General features: G+C 33.1%; 2 protein-coding genes across 8 annotated transcripts in view; one reads left to right on the forward strand and one right to left on the reverse strand.

Annotated features, from left to right (window-relative positions):
- Positions 1 to 4,681, forward strand: part of LOC123557934 (RNA-binding protein 26-like) — a 37,360-nt gene extending 32,679 nt beyond the window's left edge. Inside the window, exons 20-22 of the mRNA XM_045349742.2 lie at positions 683 to 769; positions 1,372 to 1,488; positions 2,977 to 4,681. Coding sequence (XP_045205677.2) covers positions 683 to 769; positions 1,372 to 1,488; positions 2,977 to 3,057 — 285 coding nt within the window. The 3' untranslated portion in view covers positions 3,058 to 4,681. The remainder of the gene's footprint in view (positions 1 to 682; positions 770 to 1,371; positions 1,489 to 2,976) is intronic.
- Positions 4,682 to 5,765: 1,084 nt separating this feature from the next.
- On the reverse strand, positions 5,766 to 27,055 carry LOC123557936 (sodium/bile acid cotransporter 7-like). Of its 7 annotated transcripts, XM_053544325.1 has the most exons (13): positions 26,872 to 27,052; positions 24,427 to 24,509; positions 23,051 to 23,187; positions 22,390 to 22,465; positions 21,741 to 21,779; positions 21,198 to 21,233; positions 20,759 to 20,907; positions 20,196 to 20,296; positions 19,112 to 19,237; positions 18,382 to 18,532; positions 17,862 to 17,882; positions 16,656 to 16,672; positions 5,766 to 12,032 (listed from the first exon to the last, which is right to left on the reverse strand). In XM_053544325.1, the coding sequence occupies exons 1-11, from the start codon at positions 26,963 to 26,965 to the stop codon at positions 17,864 to 17,866; spliced, it is 1,011 nt and encodes a 336-aa protein (XP_053400300.1). In that variant the 5' UTR covers positions 26,966 to 27,052; the 3' UTR covers positions 5,766 to 12,032; positions 16,656 to 16,672; positions 17,862 to 17,863. The 7 variants fall into 7 exon arrangements, with proteins under 7 accessions (XP_053400300.1, XP_053400295.1, XP_053400298.1 ...); XM_053544320.1 differs by lacking the exon at positions 17,862 to 17,882 and having other exon boundaries at positions 26,872 to 27,053; XM_053544323.1 differs by lacking the exon at positions 16,656 to 16,672 and having other exon boundaries at positions 17,870 to 17,882.
- Between the last annotated feature and the right edge of the window lie 20 nt (positions 27,056 to 27,075).

Raw genomic sequence — 27,075 nt, forward strand, 5'->3', positions numbered from 1 at the left:
GGGATCTGTATGAAAGTTGATCTGAATGTTCATCTTGATGATATCCAGGTCAAGTTTGAAACTGGGTGAACTGCGGTCAAAAACTAGGTCAGTAGGTCTAAAATTATTAAAATCTTTTGACCTCTCTAGAGGCCATATTTTTCAATGGATCTTCATGAAAATTGATCTGAATGTTCATCTTGATGATATCTAGGTCAGGTTCGAAACTGAGTCATGTGCGGTCAAAAACTAGGCCAGTAGGTATAAAAATAGAAAAACCTTGTGACCTCTCTAGAGGCCATATTTTTCATGAGATCTTCATGAAAATTAGTGAGAATGTTCACCTTGATGATATCTAGGTAAAATTCAAAACAGGGTCACGTACCTTCGAAAACTAGGTCAATAGGTTAAATAATAGAAAAACCTTGTGACCTCTCTAGAGACCACATTTTTCAATGGATCTTCATGAAAATTGATCAGAATTTTTATCTTGATAATATCTAGGTCAGGTTCAAAACTGGGTCACATGAGCTCAAAAACTAGGTCACTATGTCATATAATAGAAAAAACGACGTCATACTCAAAACTGGGTCATGTGGGAAGAGGTGAGCGATTCAGGACCATCATGGTCCTCTTGTTCTTCTCATGAGTAACTGTTTTGGAGAAACTGATAACATTTTAAACATGGTGTTAACTTTTGCAGGGTTTGAAGGAGGTGGAGAAAATAGAGTTCAACATGGACATTCCCAGTGCAATAGTCACATTTAAAACTCGAAGGGATGCTGAAATGGTAAGTAAACATGGATTTAATCACAGATAAAGTAAATTTCTTCTACCTATACCAGTATATATTCAGGGGCTTTTGTTGCAACATATTAAGTATCCCTGGATTTGAATCACCTGTCAGTGGTGTTGGTTTTATTCCCACTGGAAGTGTTGAATTGTATAGCGAGGAAGCCATCTTGCTTCTAGTGAAATGCCTGTATGTTCTACCCAGATGCCCATTCCTGTGTGAAATCATGCACAGAGGGCACCATAAGTCTTCCTTCATAAAGTTTAAGCCACCATATGACCTAAATTGCTTACTAAAAACCAAACAAGTACACAAAATGTATATATACTTGTAGTATTTACTTATTGTTATAAATGAATTCGATTGGTATATAAGAAGATTAATGCTGATTTTATCAAAAGATGGTATGTACTTAAACCAAATCAAGTTGGATTTAGTTACTTATATAACCAGTGTAGGGTCATTGGTTCTTCACAGATCGCTGATTTTGTTCCAGACTTGCATTTTAGCTAGAAAGCTGCCATGATACACTACAAACGAAAACCTATTTACAATTCTATTAATTGAAACTCGAGCACTTTGCATTTTGCATATTTCAGGGTATTTTACATGGCAGCAAATTCAAGACAAAAACATTAAAGATGAACTGGCACATACCGAAACCAGATTTCTCAAGAAGTTCCAGCACAACTTCAGTTGAAACAGAGGATCACGAGGTTTGTTGAATACAGTTTAACATTACATTTTACCAGTGAAACACTATTTAGTTCGAATTATTGTTTGACATAGGCCTTGATAATAGGACACTAGCAAGAGTTCCAGATCAGCGTAATATGGGCTTATGTTATGTCCTAAAATTGATGAACACACAGGGCTGCAGTTTTAACGCATTCAGGTTATGCATGCACCTTTGTACTTGTGTAAACTACAAAAAATAGAAGCATACTGTATAAAAACACTTTTAATGAAGCAGCTGATCATCACATCTGTAAAATAACAGACAAGTTACTGTTAAATCATTTTTGTTCGTGTAGGTTGAATTCTCGCCTATTTCGTGCTAGGAAAGTTACACAAATTTAAGACCGCGCTATCATTTATCCCTTAAGTACCTTGATAGTTATCTGAAATTATTTCTTGTCCAAGATATATGTAAGTTTTACGCTCGTCTATTTCAGTTTTTGTCAAAACATCACAGCTTATTAGTAGAATCTTTAAAATAGATCTTGAAAATCATTTCAGATAATTTAAACTTTTATGTCTTTGTATTGCAGTTTTGAGTGTTATTCTTGACAGTTGGATTCCAGAATGCATTTATTTATTAACAGGGTCCTCCAAAATTGCTCACAATATTCTGATAAAGTTTGTGACTATGAGCAGCAAGGCCCTTCATGTTCAAGTGATTAGGGTCACCGACTTTGTATTACTTGCCCCTTGCATGTGTTGGTTAGAAACACCCCAGGAGGGGTATAGAATTCTTTCACATGAGGAAGTTATCCACCTGGCTTATAGAAGGTCATTAGTTCTACCCAGGTGTCCATCTCAATCTGACTAAAGTACTTGATCTTCTAAACGAAGATCTGAGAACGACCCATTCACATTCGTCTTCTGTATATTTTGGATTTCCAGTATTGCTATTTTTATTTTATCCAATCAGACGACTTGTTCGAATGTCAAAGAGTAAGAAAAATGTGCAGTCATTCCAGGGCTCGAACCCGGGACCCCTCGCTTACAAAGCAAGTGGCCTACCGACTGAGCTAACCGGCTATCTGATACAATATGACATAAAAATTGTAAATATCAAAAGTCAAGGCTACAGGTAGATTTGCAGGATGTTGTAAGTTAGGCTCTGATTGGCTAGCGAAAGGGTCGTCAGAACGAGGCAATGAATAGGTCGTTCTCAGATCCTATGCGTAGCGTAATAGGATATGTACTTTAGTCAGATTGGTGTCCATCTGTGTTTGAAATAATGCCTGCACTAATGGTCTTCCAACATCATTATTATTTGCTTGAAAGTTGACTTATATTTGAGTTGGTTTAAACCTAAATCTCAAGAAAAACCAACAGAACTAGAAGAACAAACTTCTTAATACAGTCATGCATTAATATAACTAAAATCAGTTTAAACAGGGCTTACAGAGACCTTGAAAAGTCTTTGAACTTAAGTATACATGTAACCAAATTTATGATAGACATGATTTTTGCAGGAAATAGATGAGGAAGCACTGTTAGCTGGTGTAGAAGATGAGGAGGAAGAAAATGAAGAGGAAAGATCATGGAGGCCTTGACCTTTAACATGTGGCCATCATTAGATATGACATTTGACCTTAGTTGGAGATTGTTTAAAACATTTGGTTGTTACTGAGCATTTGTGCTTTCTTGTTGCCAATATAGTGGTGTTAGGTTATAGGGGATGTTTTGTATGTCACAGTCTTAATTATGAATTAAGACAAAGAACATTCTTGATATTTGAGTTTCAAGTATTCATATTATTTTATTTGTAGCGTTGTGAATTAAAAGAGCAGTTTTCCATTGGTTAGCAATCTCAAAGACATGTTTATTTCACACAGATATTGTAAGGCTTTAATATGTTAGCATTGATCTGATTTAAATCTATCAAAGAATAAAAGTAGTCCGTTAAATACAGGTTATTCTTAGAAATTATTTTAAATCATCAGTTATTTCATTTTGCGGTGTTACATTGTCATATTCACAACACTTTTGTAATCTGTATACATATATGAATGGACATGTCTGGAATCTACATGAAGTATCATTTTTTGCATATCAGTTTGGAGCTTCCAATCTGTTCACTGGTGAAGACAGAATTAGTTTTACACGCTGGGATATTGGATGACTCGTTCTGCAAATGAAGTCAGAACATTCTTGAAACTTGAAACTAAGTTCATGAATAAATGCATAAAGTTGAAAGGTGATAAGATAGTGCTTAAAAATTATTTATTTATTTCTTTTAGTTGTTTTTATAAAAAACAGTATGCAAGAAAAAGAATGATCCCTAGTTCTAGGCTGGTGTAGGAATATCTACTCTTGGATCACAGTTCTGGCGGTAAAATTGCTTTTTCCTGCCTGAACAGTTACCCTCAAGCCAAGTATCCCTATCCCCACCTAGAACCTGTGAATGATTCTTACAATAAATTAATTCCAACATGTTCAACTATAACACAGAATTTGTACATGCTTTATTGTGTTTCTTACGTAAACTTGCATAAGGTCAGAATATTTAGGCTTGTAACTGTCGATATATTGTTACGTGTTTTTGATTGCATTTTCTGTCAAGGATTGTTATGTTCTAACTTGGGATATGTAGTTTTTTCTGTACACATTTTTAAAATATTGGTTAATGAAAATTGTAAATGCTACATGTTTATGCATACAGTAAAATTTGTAAACATTATCTGTCACAAAAAGTTCAGCCTTTTTATGAATTTATAGAATTTAAGGGTGATATCTAAAAATGCACATAGGAGAATTAAGGTATCTAATAACATACATGTAGTTCATTCAAGATAATTATTCAAAATTTTTAAGTAAATATTTGGGAAGATTTTTGTATTCTCGAGATAAAATTCTCTCTCAGACAAAAATCTAGTGTTGTTTCATTGTCACACTTGCCATTTTTGAGATGTATTTTCCTAATTGGGGTTTTGTGACAGAAAATGTAAGGACTTATTCTATTGTATCTTTTGAAATGTTCATGAAAGAGATGAAAAAAATATGAAAAGATGCTAGAGAAAAAAAATACTTCCATGAAAAAATGAGAAAGAATACAAAGAAAAAAAATATTCAATGAAAAAATTGTTTACAAAATGTGTATATAAAATGATGAAAAGATGTGGTTATGATGCCACCAAACAAAAGAATAAAATGAAAAAAAAAAAAACACTTCAGAGAGAAGTGCCACTCAGAATATTGTCAGTGGAGAAATCCACAAAATATTACAGCAGTTACTGGTGGAGCAGCTTCTATGTGGAGCAGTTGCACATATGAGATGGTGGAGTACTGGGAACTAATGGAAGCTTGAGTCAAAGGTCAGTATATACAAATCGGGGGGGGGAAAAAATTGGGAAACATGTGAACTTTGTGGACAATTAACCCAATGGTTGTGTTGGTAGTTTTAAAATCACCAAATTTTATGTTCTTGTCTTTGATAATGCATGGGAATATAGTGTTCTTCTCTCTGAGTTGACTGTATGTTGTGATGTTGCGTGCAAGACCAAGACCCATAGTTCAAAGGTCAAGGTCATGCTTTAAAGTCAGATTATACTTACTATTTGTCTGATCTAAGACTTTTGCACACAAGGATGAATATTCAAGTAACTTCAAAAAAATATTTACCATAACCAGACTATATGTGGTAAGCAAGAAGCAGTTCTATAGTGTAAACTGTAAAGGTTGACATTCACAATGACTGGATAAGGTGTTGTATCCAAGACTCAAATCCCCGTCAGAAAGCATGGGTTAAATATTTTTAAGTAATATTTATTTCTTGTCCAGTCTTTGGTAGCTCCACATGAACACTCAGTATTACGAGATGACAAGTCCTTTGCAAGACGTAGTTCAATAGTCATTGTTACACTTAGAGTTCAGTTGAAATGCTCTACTGCTATTTCTTGGAGGGCATACACTTGTTCTTGTGTCAGAGTAGTGTGTAACTGTGGTCTTCTGGAAACTCCTACAAATCTGTAGTCTGTTTTTGCACTGTTACTGTTAACAAGATACGCTGATGTTAAGCACAAACTATGGCCTGGCAAGTTTTAGGAGTCGTGTAATAAGATAAATAGATATGCCAGCATTTGTCACCTGCCTCTGAATCTTGTGGGGATGTGTCACTTTCTTGTGGAGAATAAGTCTATTTTAATTTAACAAAGAATCTAGCAAAACTGATTATCATAAATTACTGTTGAAAAATGGTACACAAAACTTTATACCCAGTTCTGACAATTTTCTATGTATTTAAATACGACATAACACAACAGAACTTTTGACATATTTATTTAAGATTTAAACACAAACAGGTAAAACCAGCAGTATTTATTGTTGCCTTCTGACAAATGACTAGACAGTATCATTTTCCTAGTTAATCTCAGAAGAAATATTGATAATAATTACAAACATTTAATACACGATTGCAATAAGTAGGTACTAATACAGTTATTCCAGCCCGCGCATTATTATACCATTATTTGACATGTCCATAATGAATGTAAATTACAGAACTCTCAAAGATTTTACTTTTATTGCATGGTCTAAAATAGCCTTTTGTTTGTAATAACATGTAACTTCTAATGCACCACCACAATGCCAAGTACATGTTTCTAGGTATGTGAGATTACACTCAAAACCTGTATTAAGTAGCCAGCCAGGGGAGGGACACAATATAGCTATTTTAGATAGGTGGCTGCGTAAGTTAAGACAAGTTAAAATAAGAACAAAATGCGAACTTGGGAAATTAGTTGACGGACTGCTTACAGCAAAAGGCTACTTAATAAAGGTGGTGGCTAAAGTAAGTTCAACTGTAATTTATTGGCATGTATTTTAACTAAAAAAATTTCAAAGTGATCACATAACAAATTTTACAATAATACATCTTTTCACAATGGCCATGTCATAGGTCCTCTATTTATTGTATTGGACCTCAACCTGCAGCCTCCTGTAAATATGACAGATCTTTGATCTATCACTGGGCCATTATGAAAACACTTGTACATTAAAATAATAATACTTACCAAAATAATTATGCAGCAATGACATAATTAACATATTTAATTTGAATCCATAACAAAATATTTCATTTTTGATTATTTGTACTGGATTCAAACATTCTTAATACTGACGTTATCATGCTGTTATAAGGCAAAAAAAACAACTTTTAAAGGTTTTGACATGATTACATAGTTTAACTTTGAAGCAAAAATGCCTCATTTTTGATGTCCAACAATTTTTTTAAAAGTTCAATATAAGTCAAGATATAGAGAATCCATCATTGGTCTTCGGTTAAGATCAGAAAATCCCAACCCTCGGGCGCACCGCTCAAGTCTTAAACGAGGCTGAGCCGAGTTTAAGACTTGAGCGGTGCGCCCGAGGGTTGGGATTTCCGATCTTCACCGAACACCAATGATGGATTCTATTTCTCACTTAACACAACAGAAACAATAAAAACAAGCATAAAAATATGAAACTACTTAAAACGCGGGAAATTGGCATCCGTAAGCAGAAGTGACGTCGTGATATTTCAGTGACGCACAGTAACAAAGTTCCGCTTTAGTTTTATCGTTTATAACGTAACGGTACGTTCTTATCATAAAGTAATGAATTTTGAATCGAGAAATACACTATAAGGAACGGAGAGAAAAGATAAAGGTACCTGATTTTTAATTATTTTACATAAATAATATGTATATTCAGCGCATGAAGGAGTCCTTCACAGGAGTGTGGGATAACCCACGTGAGATAAGATTTTCCAGCACTTCTAAAAATAGAGATTTTTCTGTCCGATAAGTGAGAAAATACAAGATGCTTAGCTAAATTTGATTCAGTAAAATCAACCCTAATGCTTTGTTAAGAATTTAGGCTAATTTTTCATTATTATGTACAAACGAAGTGGTGAAAAAAGAGGAACTTTTCTGTTCAACCTAAAAATTTAAACATGTATATGTACCCTTTTTAATTTTGGTCTAAAGTTATAAAATGGAATTTAGATGACCAATGAAATGATTGTATATGTAGACTGGTCTCAAGATCTCCCTGACAATATACATTTTAAACCTGACTGACATTCCTGAAATGTTCTATTTACTGCCCTAAAAACACTCCTCCATTACAGCCCCTAAATATTGAATTCCTCTGATTCATGTTGCATTAGAGGTGCCCCAATGTAATAAATAAATTTACAAATGGAAGTATTTCTTAACAAAGCTATATCACTAATACATGGGTCAAGCGGTTTAAAGATTTTCATAAAACAAAAATTATCTACAGTTTAACAATTTTTACAATTCTACATTTCATTTTCTGTTGTTATCTCTGCCAAATATTTGTAAGTAGTAATCAAAACTGGATACAATGTAAAATTATTACAGTAACTAATGAAACTTAAACAAAAATAAAATCTGACATAAATTAATCGAGAATTAACAGCTACAAGAATGAAACCCTAAAATCAAGTCACATCATCATTAAATCCCGAACTGCAGTACATTAAGAGTGTATGGTACTGATGTAATTCATGTAAGTATATACCCATATTTCAACTTTTAAATTGAAATGAAACATCCATCAATATTTTCAAAATTAACATGTAAATTTCATATAAGATGTGAAATGTCACAAATGAAATCACATTAATGGATGCTGTGGCATTAAAAAGTAAGTAAATTGGTGATAGCTTTTTCATTTTGCTTAACCAAACAAACAAAACAAGAGGGTCATAATGACCCTGGATTGCTCACCTGAGTAATATGAGCTACATGTATCAAATGTCAAACTGATGCTAAAATATTAAGAAAGTAGGTCAGTAGGTCACATTCATGGTCAGTTTTAAGATCAGTGTGCAAAACTGTCACCAAAATTTCAAGGCTGTATCTTAAAAAACAAGAAAGTAGGTTTGGGCGGTAGTCAAAATAATTCGACGTTCAGATTGTCTTATATTTGTGACGGGCCAGCTAAACGTCAAAACTTTGAAGGACTAAAAAAATGGAAGATAAATCACAGTACACAGTCATGTAAAGTAATTGGTTTTATCGCTTACGCATATTGCGTGTAGACACGGTAAACGTTAATCATGTACATTACATACATAGGTTTAAATCACCAGAAAAATCAAAATTTTGGATATTATTTGATAATTTTTACATAAATCAATGAGGAATTGAATCCCCTTTCGATACATGTAAGTTTTATTTGAATTTATGGCCATTTTGTGAAATAATCGGCATTTAAACCTATAGCATGTAAAGTGTCGGCAGCGATGAAAATTTCATCGGAAACTGCTTCAACTATTTTGGTCTTTAAAGTGTTTGACGTGATTGGGGATATTGCCCATATGAAAAAATAATCTCAAAATTTCCTAGGATCGCGTCAAATTAGTTGGACTAGTCGGGGCGGGGCTTCTTTTCATCCCAGGCGCATAATTCAAACAATCTTGTTAGAAATCAACTAGGCAATGACACATACCAAATATCAAAGGCCTAGACCTTGAACTTTCAGACAAGAAGATTATTTAATTTTTTTCCTATATAAGTCTATGTAAAACTTTTCAACTGAGGGGCATAATTTGAATAATCTTGGTATAGTGGACCACTAGGCAATGCAACATACCAAATATCAAAAGCCTAGGCCTTCCAGTTTCAGACAAGAAGATTTTTAAAGTTTTTCCTATATAAGTATATGTAAAACTATGGACCCCCAGAGAAGGGCCTCTTTTCACCCCAGGGTAATAATTTGAACAATCTTGGTAGAGGACCATAAGGCAATGCTACATACAAAACATCAAAGGCCTAGGTCTTGTGGTTTAAGACAAGAAGATTTTTAAAGTTTTTTCCTATACAAGTCTATTTAAACCATGTGACCCGGGCCTGGCGGGGAAATATTTGACCCTAGGGAAACAAATTGAACAAACTTGGTAAAGGACCAATAGATGATGCTACATACCAAATATCAAAGCCCTAGGCCCTGTGGTTTTGGACAAGAAGTTTTTTCTATATAAGTCTATGTAAACCATATGACCCCTAGGGCAGGGCCATATCTGACCGTAGGGGGATAATTTGAACTAACTTGGTAGAGGACCATTAGATGATGCCACATACCAAATATCAAAGCCCTAGCTACTGTGGTTTTGGACAAGAAGATTTTCAAAGTTTTTCCCTATACAAGTCTATATAAACCATGTGACCCCCCATGGGGGCCATATTTACCCCTAGGGGGATAATTTGTACAATCTCAGTAGAAGACCACTAGATGATGTTACATAAAAAATATCAAAGCCCTCTGCCCTGTGGTTTTGGACAAGAAGATTTTCAAAGTTTTTCCTATATAAGTCTATGTAAACCATATGAACCCATATTTGACCCTAGGGGGATAATTTGAACTAACTTGGTAGAGGAACATTAGATGATGCCACATACCAAATATCAAAGCGCTAGCTACTGTGGTTTTGGACAAGAAGATTTTTGGCAACCAGAGTTCTGCATGGATTTCAATTCTTTGGGCAATTTTGATAGGGGGGCACCCAAGGATCATTTCTGTGAAGTTTAGTGTAAATCTGCCCAGTGGTTTTGAAGAAGAAGATTTTTGAAATTTACAATATAGCCATATAGGGAAAATAAGCCCCTCCCCCTGGTGGCCATGTTTTTTACCGAAACAGAATGGCTTAGGCAATTTTGGTAGACGGTCACCTAGAGATCATTTCTACAAAATATTTTTTAAATCCGGCTAACAGTTTCTGAAAAGAAGATTTTTAAATGGCAACCAGAGTTCTGCATGGAATAAAATTCTTTGGGCAATTTTGAAATGGTGCCACCCAAGGATCATTCCTGTGAAGTTTGGTGTAAATCTGCCCAGTGGTTAGAAGATTTTTTTTTTACAAATTGTTGACGCACGACGGACATCAAGCGGTCACAAAAGCTCACCTTGTCACTATGCGACAGGTGAGCTAAAAAGGTATCATTTTATGAATTAAATAAATCAATAGAAAAATATGCCAATATTCGACAGAGATGACAACACACACCGAAACTTCTGTTCTAGGTTTTTCATTTGGTCACCTATTATCTTTTATATAATTACTCAGCTTACGACAGAACAACAGAGCAAAATCTTCTCTCTTATCAAAGGTGAAACGAAAACAGCTTCACAAAACTTAACAAAATGAAAACATATTAAAAATTTCTATACATATCAGAAGTAAAACAAGCAGGCCCTGAATTGCTCACCTGAGCAAGTTCATACGATTACCAATGATAACCAAATATCTAATTAAGCCTACATTTCATACATTTTAACCATGTTTAATGTAAATTATGTAGATAATTATTTAAGTTTTCATTGATTAGACTTACCGACTTCGTTATTTGCCCAAGTGACCTAGTTATTTATATTATCCTAAATTTTAAACAGTCTAACTTCCTGACCAAGTCTCTTGAGGATCAGGTAGAAAATACGGCCTATAGATAGTTAACAAGGTCTTTCTATGACTCAGTAACTCACTTTTGAACTTGACCTATATTTCATACAGACAAAAGTTCTGACACACATTTATGAAGATTGATTCTAAAAATGTGACCTCTAGATTGTGAATAATGTTTCTCAATGATCTCCCATTTGACATAGTTTTTGATCTCAGGTAGCCCACTTTTGTTCTTGATCTGAATTTCAAAGAAACAAACATTCAGACAAAATTTCATGAGTATCCCTAACAAATTGTGGCCCCTTAAGTGTTAACAAGGTTTCTCAATGATCTGACCAAGTTTCTGATCTCATATAACCCAGTTTTTAACCTGTCCTACACTTCATACAGATAAGTAAATGATCAAATATAAAATGTGGCCTATAGAGTTTTATCAAGGTTTTCCAATTTAAAGTGGTGTTCCAAGATGACCCAATAATTAAACTGGTGAGATTTAAGTGAGGGTAACATTCTGACCAAGGTTAATTAAGATTGGGCCAAATTTTGACAGTCTAATTGTTGATGTTGGCAATGACAAAGGACACAGGACGATCACAATTGCTCACCTGGAGCACTTTGTGCGCATGGTGAGCTTACTAGAAAATCTCAAATGATTGTCAATAAACCCTTTATCAACCACAACAAGTATTTTCACTTGGGGACTATAGCACAGTTTATGGAAATTAAACAAACACAGCTGGTTGGAACTACAGTTTGAATCACGCTGTTGCGTGGCTTTAACTATTGTTACCAAGGGATACGTTTTTCTAACGTTTTCACTTCACATAAATGTGCTATGTATGTAGACTTAACCATAGTCCCAAGTGAAAAAGTTCAATGTAGACTGTATCACAGCTTCAGACTGTGCCTTATAAATGTAGATTGCATTACATTAGAAAATTCACTTCACATTTCCTCAACCAGAAAGAATTTGTTCCACCAGCAGAAATTTTATAAAATTAATACGGAAACGCTGTTCTATGACCGCTGTGTCAAACTTGGACTGGTCCTTTACTTTCTTGAACTTTTCCTACACTGACTGCCCTTCAGTTTCAGACTGCAAAGCTAAATGTTCGCCGCCTGAAAATGTAAATAAATCACATGTACAACATCACTCAAAACCTTTCAAACAAAAGAACAAAAATGATTAGAAAATTATGAATCAGATCCAGCATTGGTTCTATTTACTGTGAAATCACTATTAGTTGTAGGATACAATTTTCTGTTGACATCATAGTTATGCTTGCTTGAAAAAAATCAATCTCAAAAAAAAAATAGGTGAAATTCCTATCTATTAAAAAAATTTTTTTTTTCAAATTTAAAGTCCATAAATTTCTTTGCAAATGAAACAGCCACAGTAAAATGTTATTTCAGTGAAATTTAAATAAAATAATTTCACACTTAACCCTTAGCCTGCTGGCGGCAAGTGATTCTGCCTTTGCGACCAGTGCAGACCAAGATCAGCCTGCACATCCGTGCAGTCTGATCATGGTCTGCACTGTTCGCTATTCAGTCAGTAGTTTTTTAGTAAACACCCCTTCAAATGATAAATGGTACTGCCCAAATTGGAAGATGGACCAGTCCATAATAGAAATTTAGCATGGTAAGGGTTAAAGATTATATTCTCATCTTACCTCAACACTGGTAAAACCATATTAAAAAAGAAATACATTGCACATTTACAACTTTGTCTTTCATTGTCTACATTTCAAGATTAACTAAGATGAAAGTGAAATACAACTGCATTTTTTGAAATTTAATTATCCAACTGTGTTTCTACAGACTTCTACAACACTGTATTACTGGTATTTGAAATTATATTTTTCATACTGATGGCAAGACATGGATATAGAAGAGGAATAACATGGAAAATGTGTTATGCTATAGAAAGAAGGGAGCATATGTAAAAGGCAAAAGGCATGTAGTGTTCGGACAAAGCCTGGTAGAAAAGGATAACAACAAAGGTTACGAGTTAGATGGCAAAAATAAAACTGAGAAGAGATTGCAATTTGTCAGGCAGACAAAATTTACCATAATATATCAAGAAACACTAACTATACTTTTCCTACAAAATGCCTACATCAAAGGGAACTTCACTGCGGGGAACCCATGTGACCAGAAGGTAAGGTACGGCGCTTGATTTGTAATTAAAACGGCTCGCTTCAGGTCACATTTTTGGTCGTTACTTTGTTAATACTCAATGGAATTTCATGATATAAAGACAAACGCTTTCCTCTTTAAAAGACAAACACTCGATGCTGGTAAGAAGCCAGATTAATTTGGTAATTTTTGCAAAAAGTGCAATGGCGTATTCTGGGAGGTCACAAAATGTTGTGCTATGGCATGGTGCATTTCACTTAAAAATAATCTAAATGATTTGTAAATCATCTTCAGGCTACAATTCATCAGTATCAGTAGAAATTTTTCAGGATAATATCGGTGATTCTCGCCGTGATTTGCTGAAAACAAAAGCGCTATGGTCTGGAGCACTTCTGGAATATGCTCTGGCGCGGTGTAATGTTTCAACACTTCCAGCTTTTTCGGGGAAATTCTGCTTTTCTGAAAATCTAAACACACCAAGTGATTTTTATATGAAGAAATTTGGAGTTTGGACACATCCGTACTTGTCGTTTTTCCACCTATAAAGAGAAACAATAGGTTATGTCACCATGCTCGTTTAAAGGTATAGAGAAGATAAATGAATTGACCAATTATGGTAGAATTTGGTATTCAAATAACAGAATCAAGAACATAAGATAACTATGATTTAAATTTCATGATAAATTAAATTTACTGACAAATTTTCTTAATTTTTTACTCCTGCAAATATGATATTACATAACTAATGCATTTTCGTTTTTAAAATTCAAAATTTGCATTAAATACTTCTTTTTTTATTGCTGAGAAGATTCCTCCTGTATCGTACTAAAAATGTACAAAAGTAAACATTTTTATCATAACTTACAGACAACTTTTTTTCTTTTTACTGTATTAGTGACTTACATCAAACATAACAGAACCAAAACATAAAAATCATCGGTATCCATGCATTTTCTTTGTTATTCAAATAAAATACTTGGATTATTTAGAACGATTTTCACCACACCTCATTTATAATTTTAAAGGTGCTTGCTTTATAAGCCTTCTAAGTTTTAAGAACTTCAACAGTTATTTCGATGATACCCTTAGCTATATTACTCTTCCTGTTTCCAGTAATTTAAGACACCTGACTATCAAACAGCTGACTACTGTTCTTGAAACATCGATAAAGGACTGAAGTGCCCACTAAACTGTCGAAAGCTTAATTTGCAGAAAAGTTTATTCTAATTAGCAAAATTCATGTCAATTTTGTTCCTTTTGTTCTGTAAACCATTCCACCTCATAATATCTGAAGAAGGCAGAAATGCTTTATTGTCCAGAGCAAATATTTCCGTGTTCTTCCTAACTGTTAGAAATTCAAGATAACTCAATCTAAGTCATTTTCCTTCAACTGACTGGGAGTGTTGTTGTTTTTTTTTTGTAATAAATTATAAATTCTGTGGACCATTTCATTTTCATAGCTAATATCAAGAAATATACAGATGTCATAGTTTTTCGAGATATCATTAAAGTTGTTGTTTTTCTCCCCAGAAGAAACACTGAAAAGAAATTCCCTTCTATTTCGAAATGATTTATCTGTTGAACATGTGAACATGATAAATGTTTGTTCGAACAGGAAGGCACTAGAATATCACATAATTCCTTTTTCTACAAGCTAGGTTCACATTGTGTCCAATTTACATGACTTACAGATGGTGATTCATGCTCTCTTGAGTTGAGTTTCAATACATTTTTGAGCACTTTTTAATGACATCTATTGTAAATCTGAAGAATATTTTAAAGTGTGACCGTTAAACTTTCTGTTACAGGTGTTTTGGCGGTCTTAAAATTTCATAGTGTATATAATTGGCAATAAGTTTTGTTTATTATGTTTTGATTCATCTGTTGGCGGCATCATAGGAATTGAAATTTTGACGACCTTCAGTACCTCACCGTAATATAAACCTGAAAATGAAAACAACAGACATAATACTTGTTATATATCATCAAGTCGCATGACTCTGAAAACTAATAATGACATGTAGTAGGTAAAAACTAGACAGATCTTCAAAGAAGGTGAAGTGTAGAAAAATTGCTCTGCACCAGAGCATCTTCCAGAAGTGCTCTGGACCATAGTGCTTTTGTTTTCAGCAAGTCATTGCGAGAAGCACTGATGGTTACCCGTAAGAAAATCGCTCATGAGTCTAAAATTGATAGGTACTGCTTAGAAAGTAGCAAATTGTAGCCTGGAGATCATTTGCAAATCATTTAGACCATTTTTAAGTGAAACTGCTCCATGCCTTAGCACAACATTTTGTGACAAACAAAATACGCCATTGCACTTTTTGCAGAAAGTACCAAATTAATCTGGCTTCTTACCAGCATTGAGTGTTTGTCTTTTAAAGAGGAAGGTGTCTTTATTTCATGAAATTCCATCGAGTATTAACAAAGTAACGACCAAAAATTTTAACTGAAGTGAGCCGTTGTGTTTACAAATCGGACTTCATGCCTTACCTTCTGGTCACGTGGGTTCCCCACAGTGAACTTGGAATAACTTAAGTACTATAAAAAGTCTACTTTCTCCAAATGGAATAATCACAACTCAAAACTTCCTTTAGCCCTTCTGTCCTACTGACTGACCAACTGTCAATGATTTTTCTGACCGCTAGGATATTTCCCGGGCACATCAAAGGCAAGTTTTGAATTGTAGTATTAAGAAACATGATTCCATATGGATTTGACCAACTTGGAGAATAGTTTAGAAGAATTGGTCTAATCCACCTATAGACTTTTACCTGTAACTAAACATCTTAAAGGAGAAGAAACATACAGTGATACTGCAACTATCTATTAGTAGTACTCTAACATTTAACATGTTTTCCCCATTGAAAAAAAATAGTTAAATCCTTCTGTTTAGATTTAGATAATCAGAACAACACTTGGCTGAAACAAAATTTATAGTTTAGTCTCTTGGCCACTGGAAATTTTCCAATATGACACACAGACTTGTGGTTCTTAGCTATTATACTTGAAAATAAGTGCCCAAATACTAGAGAAAATATCAAGACCCATGTGTTAGTAATCCAAATATCCCAAAGACAGAGCCATACAAAATTGCTCACTAAGTATTAAGAACGCCTTTTAAATCTTTTTATAGAGCCATTGTTTGAACATTTCCTTGAAATTAATTTTCCCCAATCATGCCTTTGTTTAAAGGTATTCATGACAATAATTTTCCCTCGTCGAAATAATTTTCCACAATCATGCTCAGAAATGTTACCATTGGTACAACCTCAAATTGCAGTACCTCCCTTTAATTTGTTATGTTTGAGGGGAGTATATACATCCAGTCCATAATTCATACATAGTTCATACATGTTATTTATTTTTAAAGGAAATACATGTTAGACTTATTCACCCGATTTCTATTACAGAATAAGTTTACAGACATTGTGTGAAAAGAATTTCTGTAGTTGGGACAATTCAAAGGTTGATCTAAAATACTATTTTCTATACATAAAGTAAAATTTTGCATGAACAAAGAAGTGTTTCATCAAACTTTAACTTTGTTCCAAACAGATAAAATTCTTCACAATGACTTCAACAGAATTCTGCAGATTTTACCTTCCATGATATCATCACTGATATATATAAAGAATATTCTCAGTTATCAACAAACAAAAGAGTGTGTTTAGTGAATACATCAATTTTTACGGTTTAAATTCCAACTATTTCCTGACTGAAAACTCACAGTAGTTTTAATCAGATTAAACAGTTACTTGGTTGCTTAAACTGTAGAACATTGCCACAAATAAAACCATACACAACATTAAAAATAAATTTTTAAAAAAAGACTATTTTAATACATGTATTATAAATTAAAAATGCAGTTTTTATCTAGATAAAGTAATGAAATACACAAATATTTACAGAAATCTGTGAATATAATTATTAAGCACATGCATTTAACATTGCCATTTTACGGTATCTTATATGCACACTGCTGCTTATATCAATTAGCATTTTTTTTTTTTAAACTTGCATGTACTGATACTGTATAATCATTTTATTTCATGAGTTTTGATTCAAATGACTATTTATTGGGGATATCAATTTGTGGATTCCATATTTTGAAGATAAGATGACTAGGAATTTTACTTCATTGTTAGGCTTAATTTGTAGACTGACTCAACCACGGAATCCATGAAAATTAGCCCCCACTCCAATGAAAATTAATTATTTCAAAGTACTTGTGGTTGCTTTTTGGCCTTGAAAGATGAATAAAATAATGCAAAGAACCGTTCTACAAAATGTACATTATAATTATTTTCTAGTGCTTGTTAGTGAAAGTAAAAACAAAATTCACAAAAAAACTAGCAACAGAGATAAGAAATTATGCAAGCTTGTATTTGTATGAAAGCATACATATACAAATTGCACATGATCAACTTTGTCAAGGATTAACAAATTAAGATATTTTGAGTTGCTATGGGTAACAGCTCATTGACAGTGCAATAAAATATTATGATAACACGTTTTTTAATGTTGTAACATTTACAGACATGAATATTGAGATAAATGATCAAATGAGATGACCAGATGGAAATTTTGACGTACATTCAAATATTCATTATAAATCTGATAGAAAATAGTTTGAATATCTTTATCATACTTTTTACATGAGTAAATAAAGTGTTTATGTGTTTAGATAATTAAACATGGGGTAAATCTGGTTACAAACAAATGCTTATGGAGTTAGACAAACAATAATTAACACTGCAAGGAAAATTACTGGTAGTAAATGACAAACATGCTAGCACACAAACACACCTTTATACCTGCTCCACGTCACTAGGAAAAACATTTAAAGCAAATATAAGTTATCATACATTTGTCCATTTACACCATGTATAACTAATTTTACAAGTACATGTATTTGAATTAAAATGTTTATAAAGAAGTACTTGATTCTGGTATGATATTTTTTGTTGGGTTTGACGTCACACCTGTGCAATTATAGGTCATAAATATGGTGACTTTCCACCATTTTGTGGTAAAGGAAGACCCGAGCTAGAAATCTAGATGAAGTTATCAAACAATATTGCATAAGATTTTTCTAGTTCAATCCATCACGCAATTTATTTTGTCTGTGAATCCAGTACACTTCTTTAAACAACTGCATTTTGCCATTAACCCTATCAACTAGACTGTGATTCTGTCAGATAACCTAATGTAAAAGATGATAAGTTTTCCTTCTTGTTTTCAACAACAATTCTGAATATTTCCACGGTCTGACAGAAATTTAATTAACAAATCAAAATGAATGTTTGTATATTACAGAAAAGCTTACCCAGTTCTCTGTCCACCAAGCATCCATCCTCTAATGTAAGGTACAAGAAGCCCGCCAAGGAGTATTTGTGTCGGATGGTACACAAGTAATGGTATAGTGATTAATGAAAGACTCGGTGAGTCCGCAAATATGATTTTTATTATTGGAATTCCTGCAAATAAGAAAGACACAGACACTGCTTTAAAAAATAAAAGAAGACACTGGTGTTTTCAGTACCTGTTTCTGTTTAATAGCATATTAATATGATTCATTTATTTTTTAATTAATTGATTTATGACCTAAGGTACCATCGTAAATATACGCAAGATTTCATATTCTTGTATGCTACTTCTGCAGTTTATATAGTTTACATGGTAACACTGCCTTAGTAGCAGTAGGAAAGCCAGTCACAAACAAAGAAAACATAATCAAATCTGATTACTGTATACAGATTTGAAATCGATATTAAATTATGCCCCCGAAGGTGGGCATATTAAAATCGCATCGTCTGTGCCTCGGTCCCTCTGTGTGTCTGTCCATGCGTGGGTGCATCGATGTAAATTCTTGTTCAGGCTGTAACTATTCCATCCGTAAAGGGATTTACACTGACGCACTCACGGATGCATGCACGTCCGGACTCACAGACGGACAGTGCGATTTTAATATGCCCACCTTTAGGGGCATAAAATTGGTTGGTACACTGTTTGTTAATTTTGCATATTTTCGTTAGACAATAAAAAGCTATACATACCTAGAGTAAGTGATTTATGTGTACAACAAAACATCAATGCTACTGTATCACTCCGTGAGAAAGGTAACAATCTAGTACTGCTTACAGTAAACACACTGTACAGTAGACACACCTGTATACTGATTACTGAAAGATAAAACAGTGTTATCAAATCAGTATAAGAAATGAAACATATTGTTACAGAAAATATGACGATAATGTCAATTCCAATTTAGCATCTTAAGTATTTAAGGTCTTAAGTCGATATAAAATGTCCCACCAAGTATATTAAGCCTTATTTCAGAATATAACAAAAATATTAAATGAAAATGTATATTTTCTACATGTTAAAGAAATTACTAAAAGGCACTATTTCTCTATCTAAAATATACTGTAATAAGAAATCTAACACATTTTCTAATTTTTCCTTGACAATTTTCTTGTAAATTCCATCAAGCTTAAAAAGGATTTATCAAATAATATTAATGAAGAAATGCCTGTGATGATTAGCATGAATTACGATGATTCTATTGTGGTATTAGATATTTTCATGTACAAAGATGAGACTATAATAAACTATGAGTTGAGTTGAGTTGAGTTGTAATCCCAATGTTGTGAAACTAAGAAACTGTCTAATTATGTAAGCTTTAATCTTTTCATAACTCATAATTTTCCCTAAGAAGTACTTAGAACACAAGTTTTCATGAAGACATATTTTGTGAAATATTTAAAAATGCTGAATCAGCAAAACTTTATTCTTTGCAAATATTTCTGAATCTACAGTAATACATGCACTAATGTTCTTGCTCCTGTTTCACTAAGTTCATACGCTTCATTCTAAGTTCTCCCCTAAGTATGGAATTTTAAATCACAATTATTTCACAGGTTATAACCGGTTTTATTTTAAAACAGTGTCATTAATTTTATTTCATGACAGATCTAACATATTTTTCTTTGGCTCAGATTGTAAGAATAGCTGAACAGTTCAAATGAAGCTCTTCAAATGATCTTTGTGAAACAGTTTACTCCTAAGTTCTAACTTTGTCCTACATAGGCTGCGTGAAACAGGACCATATAAATTCTAATTGTGTACATCTGAACTTACTTAAAACGACTGTCATGAAGAAACTTGCTGGATCCACATTTACATCTTTATGAGAAAATGTATCACAGAATGTTGCATAAATAATAAGTAACAATACCCCACTGAAAGAAAAAACAAAATGTACTTGACTGTGTAAATAATTGAAATATTTGTATAAAATATATTTGAAATACATGTATGTTAAATTGTGAAAATCAATCTTTCAACCAAAAACATTCTGCCATTCTTAAAGTTTTTTTTTAAATGGGCCTCTGTGGCAGAGTGGTTAAGACTCTTGATTCAAACTGCACCCTTAAAGTTCTTTAGAATGACATAATTTATAATATCAGTGGCATTGTCTTTTCTTTAACCTTTAGCCTGCTGGAGGCAAGTGATTCTGCTATGCGACCAGAGCAGACCAAGACCAGCTTGCACATCTGTGCAGGCTGAACTTCCAAAAAGTTGAAATATACAACATGAATTATATAATATCCTTTTCTTACAAGGACCATTTAGGTACACCTACCATACTTCAACAACTCGGATAAGTCTATAAAGGAACAGAGTATAAATGATATATCTACCTGCCAATCTGACCCCATGGAACGTTTTTAAGGTTGACAGTGTTGGTCAACATGTGTCTGACCCACTGACCAATGACCAGCGGTAAAACTACTGTTGCTGTAAGCTGCAGGAAGATGGACGCTACTGGTACAGCTGCCTTAGATCCTACCTGAAACATGTCATCACGTTTTAGAAACTCTTTACTGTAATATCGGACCAAAATTTTGCCATTTTTAAAAATTAGTCTTAAAACACAAGTCTTTATCTTTGCTTAATCCAAAAATGTTTCCCATAAATGTAACTAAAATCTGAGATTAGCAAAAAAAAAATGTAAAATAGTGAAAATTTGTATGAACATACATTATATACAATTTAATCGGCTCAACATCCAGAATGTGTATAGGTTCTAAATGACTGCCCCTTTAACCAGCTGAAGTACTACTATAAAGTAAAACTTACTAAAGCTAAAATAAGTGTTGGGGTGACTGTTATACCCTGTAATTTAAAATAAAACATGTATACTAAATAACAAAATATTTATAAATAATGTTCTAATAATGAAACAAAGATCCTAATAAAGCTTCATAACTTATGACTACATTTGACAATTCAAAATGAACAAAATATTGATGATTTGTCAGTATTTCAGCAATTCACAGTGAGTGAACGAAGACCATTATTTTCATTTTCCAAAAGTGATATGAATGTATTAAGTTATAACATCTTTAAGTCTATCATTTCTTGTTTTTAAAACAATGTCAGCAACATGTATCTGTACAAGTTAACAGGTAACAAATTTAATTAGAATCAAAGATTACATCTAATCATGCTTTTTTTTTAATTGTCTGATGTTTAATAGCCTCAAGGTGAATATGTACCTTTAAACAATTATGAAGATCTTCTATACCCTAATGCAATAGATGTCAATAATACAGAACCACATCTAACAAAATACTAGTGCTTACATGTATTGTGTAAGCAATGCAATAAATTTATACTCACAAGAAAACTTCCAAATGCAGAATTAAATATTGCAGCAGCCTGCAAAACAAAAATGATAGCCTAACAGCCACTTGTGTTAAACAGAGCCTTGCCTATAGCAGCCAGTCAGCTAACTTCCCAGATTAAGTTACTGTTCTAATTTCAACTTGTTTTAAGCAGCCATCTGTTTTAAGCAGCCAGACTATGCCACCCTCTTTGCTGGCTGCTTAATACAGGTTTCACTGAAATACTGAAAATTCTGACAATGGATCGGACTGTTTTCTTGAACTTAATATGTTCCTACTTCTTAGCAACATTTTTATATTCAACATGATATATCTATTAAATTGTTAATCATTTTTTTCAGTATTTTGGGAAGATGATCCAAACCCTTGTCATTTGGGAATTTTCATAGCCATTCGGACAATTGGGAATACGATCATATGAAATAACAGTTATAAAATCAGTAAAAAAAACCTTGAAATCTGAAAGAATAACTTAACAAAATAATAGACTGAACATCTGTTTCTGAAAGACTGGGAAATAAATAATTCGCTCCTTTTTTTTTGTATAAATCTTCATTAAACAATTTTAATAGCAATATATGTATAAACATTTAAAGGAGTGCTGAATTTTGGCAAAGAGTATAGAGTACTTGACAATATGTTACCTCATTGCCGCCTACAGCCTTTGTAAGAATCACTGCTGATGAAACTGGTGGAGGTAAACAACTCAGTATTTTCAATCTGTAAAATAAATGCCTGGAATCTCATTATATCTTCAAAAGGAAAATCTGGCACTACTTATATTAAGTACTGTTCAATCATTAAATATTCATGGTATTCAATTTTTTTCATGGTTGAGTCAATCCATGAAATTACATCCCAACTAAACAGTAAAATTCCTTCCATTTTCTGTTCAAAGATCAAAATCAATGAATTTGTATTCCCAAGAAATAGCTATTTTTATCAAAACCAAGAAATTTCATGCCTATACAAAATAAGACAAGTTCACAGTATATTAAATATACAGGGTTAAGACATAACTATTATTTCATCAAAAGCTAATAAGAGCACTTTAAACTCATATCATAAAGCAGATAAAAAGATCAAAACTGATTTCAAATTCTAATATGAAAGTTGCCAGATGTTTGCTGAGCCATGCAAGGGAATCAGTTGTTAAAAATTCTCAAACCTGAACTATCTTTATTCAACAGAGTAATAGGACCTATCATGGATTACAGGTCACAGCTTAAATACTGTTTAAAAAAACATGTTCAGTGCACTAAAAATGAAAATTCTCATGATTTATAAATAAAAAAAAATACAAACCCTTCCAAAATGTGTTTGTTGAATTCTCCCACACTCAAAAATTTCACCAAAGTGAATATGATTACTGGAAACAGAATAAAGGTGAACCCTTGAATAAAGACATGAACTTTGACCTGCAGCAGTGCTCGCCCTAAATCCTGCAGAACAGAAAGATTTGATCTTGTTTTTGCAGTGCATTAAGGTACAAGTTACAGCAATAATGAAATATAAAATGATTCATATGAATTACTCTATATCCCCATCTAAATGCTACAGTCCTATTAGATTTGTTTTAAATTTTAAAAAGAAGTGAATAACACAAGTATGCCTCCTATAATTAATGTTGAAATTTGCTCATTAAAAGTTCAATCAAATAAAAAATAAAAAAAATATCCTAAATTAATGACCAGCTTTTGAAAAACGAAACACTAGGTTATTTACAAAAGGCATGTGGTAAAGTAATGGCAACCAGTGAGGTCAGGGGAGGGCATTTATAATGTAAATGTTGTTACAACTTGTTTCCCAGCCCATTTTCTTTTGTTTTGTAGTAATTTTGTGAAATCTATTTGCATGTAAATACAGGCAATTAAATATGGTTAAATCAACAAGTTAGGTAAAAATAAGATTGCTACTGAAAACGTCAAAACTGCATTTTGACAAAAGACAACATTCCCTTGAGAATAAAACTGTAATTGCAGCATTTCATTACCGGTAGTTTGTACAATGTAAATTTTATTAGGCCTAAAAAAAATCTTCATTTCCGGTAACATGCTCAAAAAATTAGGGTAGGTAGGTCGGAAATTTTTTTTTTTGGAATTTCTTTTTATTAAGGGAGACTTTTCGAAAATTATTTTTGTGTCAAAAAATGAATACAAATAAGAGGGTTATGTCTTTAGAACATCAGTAAGTTGATTTCTAACAACACTGGCCATGTTAAAAAGTTGAAAACAATATTCTCCAAGGCCATAAAAACATTTAGGGTTGGGCTAAAAATGTAGGGTAGGTCGGGATGCCGGAAACAAATTTTTTTTTTTTACGCCTTAAAATCAATATAAATTATGTCTGTACTGTTTAATGTGCAAGACAAAAGAATATGTCAATATGTTGTTGTTGGGAGAAGTATTAAATTACAGAATGCAAGTAACATCTGTCAGTAAAGTAACAGCCTTTCTACAGAAATATATGTACATTTACTTTACACTGTAAATGACTTTAGTTTCATTATTTCATGCAAGTTCAATTATTAATTATCATATCTATCTATTATAAAAATAGCCAATGGCAATATATTGATTTGCCTAATAAAATATGAGTAATAAATAAAAGATGAAAAACCAGTCAAACAGAATGAAAAGATTTTGTAAAATTTGTCAATAATATTAGTTTTTAAATCTTACCTCGCTTCTTAAAGAAACACCACTATTAAAGAAAATTATGAAGACAGCAATGTACTTCACAGTTATCTCTGGCATCAAAATCCCTGAAAGAAAATACAGTTCAATACAGTTTTTTTTTACCTAAGATTTCTGCTGTCTATATCAGAGCTCCAGATAAGCTTTTGCTGCAATTGGGTATCTACCCATCACTTTTATCTGAATTGGGTATTGGAAATCTGAATTGGGTAAAAATAATATCATTACCCAGCCTTTTCAGAAGTAATTGGGTATTTCACCAATCTCGCACAAATAAACTGAGTATCTTTTGCTTACTACAAACATGGTTTATCATTAACTAGGATTGACTAACTACAAAAAAGTACTTTAATGGCACCCTTCAATGTTTAATACAAAAAAGTATTTTAAATTGAAATGAAATGCGATTAATTAAAACAGTACTGTCTAAATGCAGTCGGAGATCAATTCATCCACAATACTGATCGATGTGTTCACCGCAATATGCGTTCTGCCATAAGATGTCATCCAGAATCAGTGACACAACATCGTCACAAACAGATAACTATCATTATTTGACAGCAAAATATCCCACTTATTTGTTTGTTAGTGCTGCAACAATGTTTTTCTGCGACCTCTTTACATTTTATCGGCGTAGAATTATTTACAAAGCATCCAGAAAACACCGATCAGCCAACTGAATGGTCCTGTGATTTTTCCGATAAATTGCAACCTGTTCTGCAGTAACGTATAACCAGTCAGTTGTCTAGCGGTTAAAGTCTCGTACCCGTTCTAGTAATAAGGAAAATGCGATACGAAAGCGACTTTTTATGAATTGGGTATTAAGAATTTTAATTGCGTTCCAGTACGCACGCTGTATAAATTCAACTGGGTTTTCTGCAATCTTAATTGCGTAAATACGCAAATACGCAGCTTATCTGGAGCTCTGCTATATTGAATATTCTAGTCTCTTCATTATCTTTGACACACCTGCTGCCTTGAGAATGTCATGCTTTAGCTACTCACGTAAAACTATGCATGCAACTCAATTATCGCAGGCAGAGTGATATTCAAAATGCAGCAATCTAAAATTTAGAGAAAGTGTAACAGAAACATGTATCTACTAGCATTCAGAGAAATTACCAACATTTGAGAAACAGTCCTTTTTAAACATCAGAGCAAAAACCAAAGATCAAAAGAAATTTAACATGATAAAAAGATCTGGGATTGTTTCAAAATCAACATTAAATTTTACTCTTATTTTTTGTCACTTCCTAAAATGTCTAGTCTAAGTTACTGCCATATATGACAGCACCAGTTATCTTACACATCTAAACTACAAAGTACTAAATTTCCGAGAATCATCCATAGAATGAGTTATGTCAACATTAATTATCTCGTAACAATGGAGACTAGAGGTCTCTTGTGTGCCCAAAAATACTGATTTTCTCATAAACTAGTGTGCCTGTCCATATATTCACTTTATAGTAAACAGGTCCCAGAAAAGTCACAAATTTGCTTTATAGCTAAATCTTGCTATATAAAAGAAATAGCTATAAAACCAATAACAATTGTTCAATATATGTCAATATCAAATATAAAATAGTTATTATCCCATTCAAATGATCTATGAGACAAAAGACATATTATCCCATTCAAATGGTTTATGAGACAAAAGACAATCACAAAGCATGCAGATTTAGTTTCAATACATGTTGCAAATTTCTGCCGTAAGTGATTTTTAAATTTGACTTATACTACCATGATTCTCACAAGTGAAACATTCACCAATGATTTATTGCAACTGCTGCATTTATTGAAAATGTGACTGCAAAATCTTGGTTTTGTGTTATTGTCTTTCATCTTATAAACCATTAGGATCTGTATCTGTATCTGTAGGTTACGAAGCATAAACCAATACTGGCGTATGACTTCGGGGGTGTGTGCGCTCTAATCTTGAGCCTGTATGGCACTCTTGAATGCCTTGACAGATCCGGCACATACAGTGCTCTCTTCCAGATGGTTCCAGTTCACAACAGTTCTTACAAAGAAAGAGTTTTTATATTGGTCACTGCTCGCATTATTAACTTTAAAACATTTAGAATTGTTTGTAACCTGATTTTCAAGAATGTTTTTGGTCACACAGTCTTTATATTTCACGGGTTTGATTTTACGTCGGGGTCTTAGTCTAACTAAGTAGTCACAGGTGTCTATTGCCGGTACCATACCCTCCACTATCTTGAATAGCAGCGTCAGTCTGTTGTTACTCTTATGTAGGATGCGATTATGACCATTCTGCATTTGATTTCGACATATTTTGGATTATTGTTATTGGTTTTATAGCTACTTCTAGCTACATATAGCTAGATTTAGCTTGTAACTTTTAAACACTTTGTAAACACTTTATTTTACCAAGACAAGCCAAAAACACAGATTAAACGAAATGACAACCTCCTTTAGATCCTATTTCAGGCGCGAATTTTGCTAGGCATATCACAACAACTATTCCAATAAGAAACCAGTTCTTCTTTATTGAAGCAAACATCTTTTTTCATTTCATATAGAAGTTAGCTCAACAGTTTGACAGTTTCCACGTTTGCACAGGAAGTGCCTACCAACACCCGATTTGCAACCGGAAACGTATTCGCAATAAAA

This window comes from Mercenaria mercenaria, chromosome 5 (genome assembly GCF_021730395.1).
Source record: "Mercenaria mercenaria strain notata chromosome 5, MADL_Memer_1, whole genome shotgun sequence".
Classification (NCBI taxonomy): domain Eukaryota; kingdom Metazoa; phylum Mollusca; class Bivalvia; order Venerida; family Veneridae; genus Mercenaria; species Mercenaria mercenaria.

Excerpts from the sequence above, each read along its gene's own strand:
- LOC123557936 (XM_053544320.1), bottom strand. The coding sequence starts at position 26,965 with ATGTTTGCTTCAATAAAGAAGAACTGGTTTCTTATTGGAATAGTTGTT. Across the intron at positions 22,466-23,050 it reads AACAAACACATTTTGGAAGG|ATTGAAAATACTGAGTTGTT; the intron begins GTTTGTATTTTT and ends TTTATTTTACAG. Across the intron at positions 21,780-22,389 it reads AGGCTGTAGGCGGCAATGAG|GCTGCTGCAATATTTAATTC; the intron begins GTAACATATTGT and ends TTTGTTTTGCAG.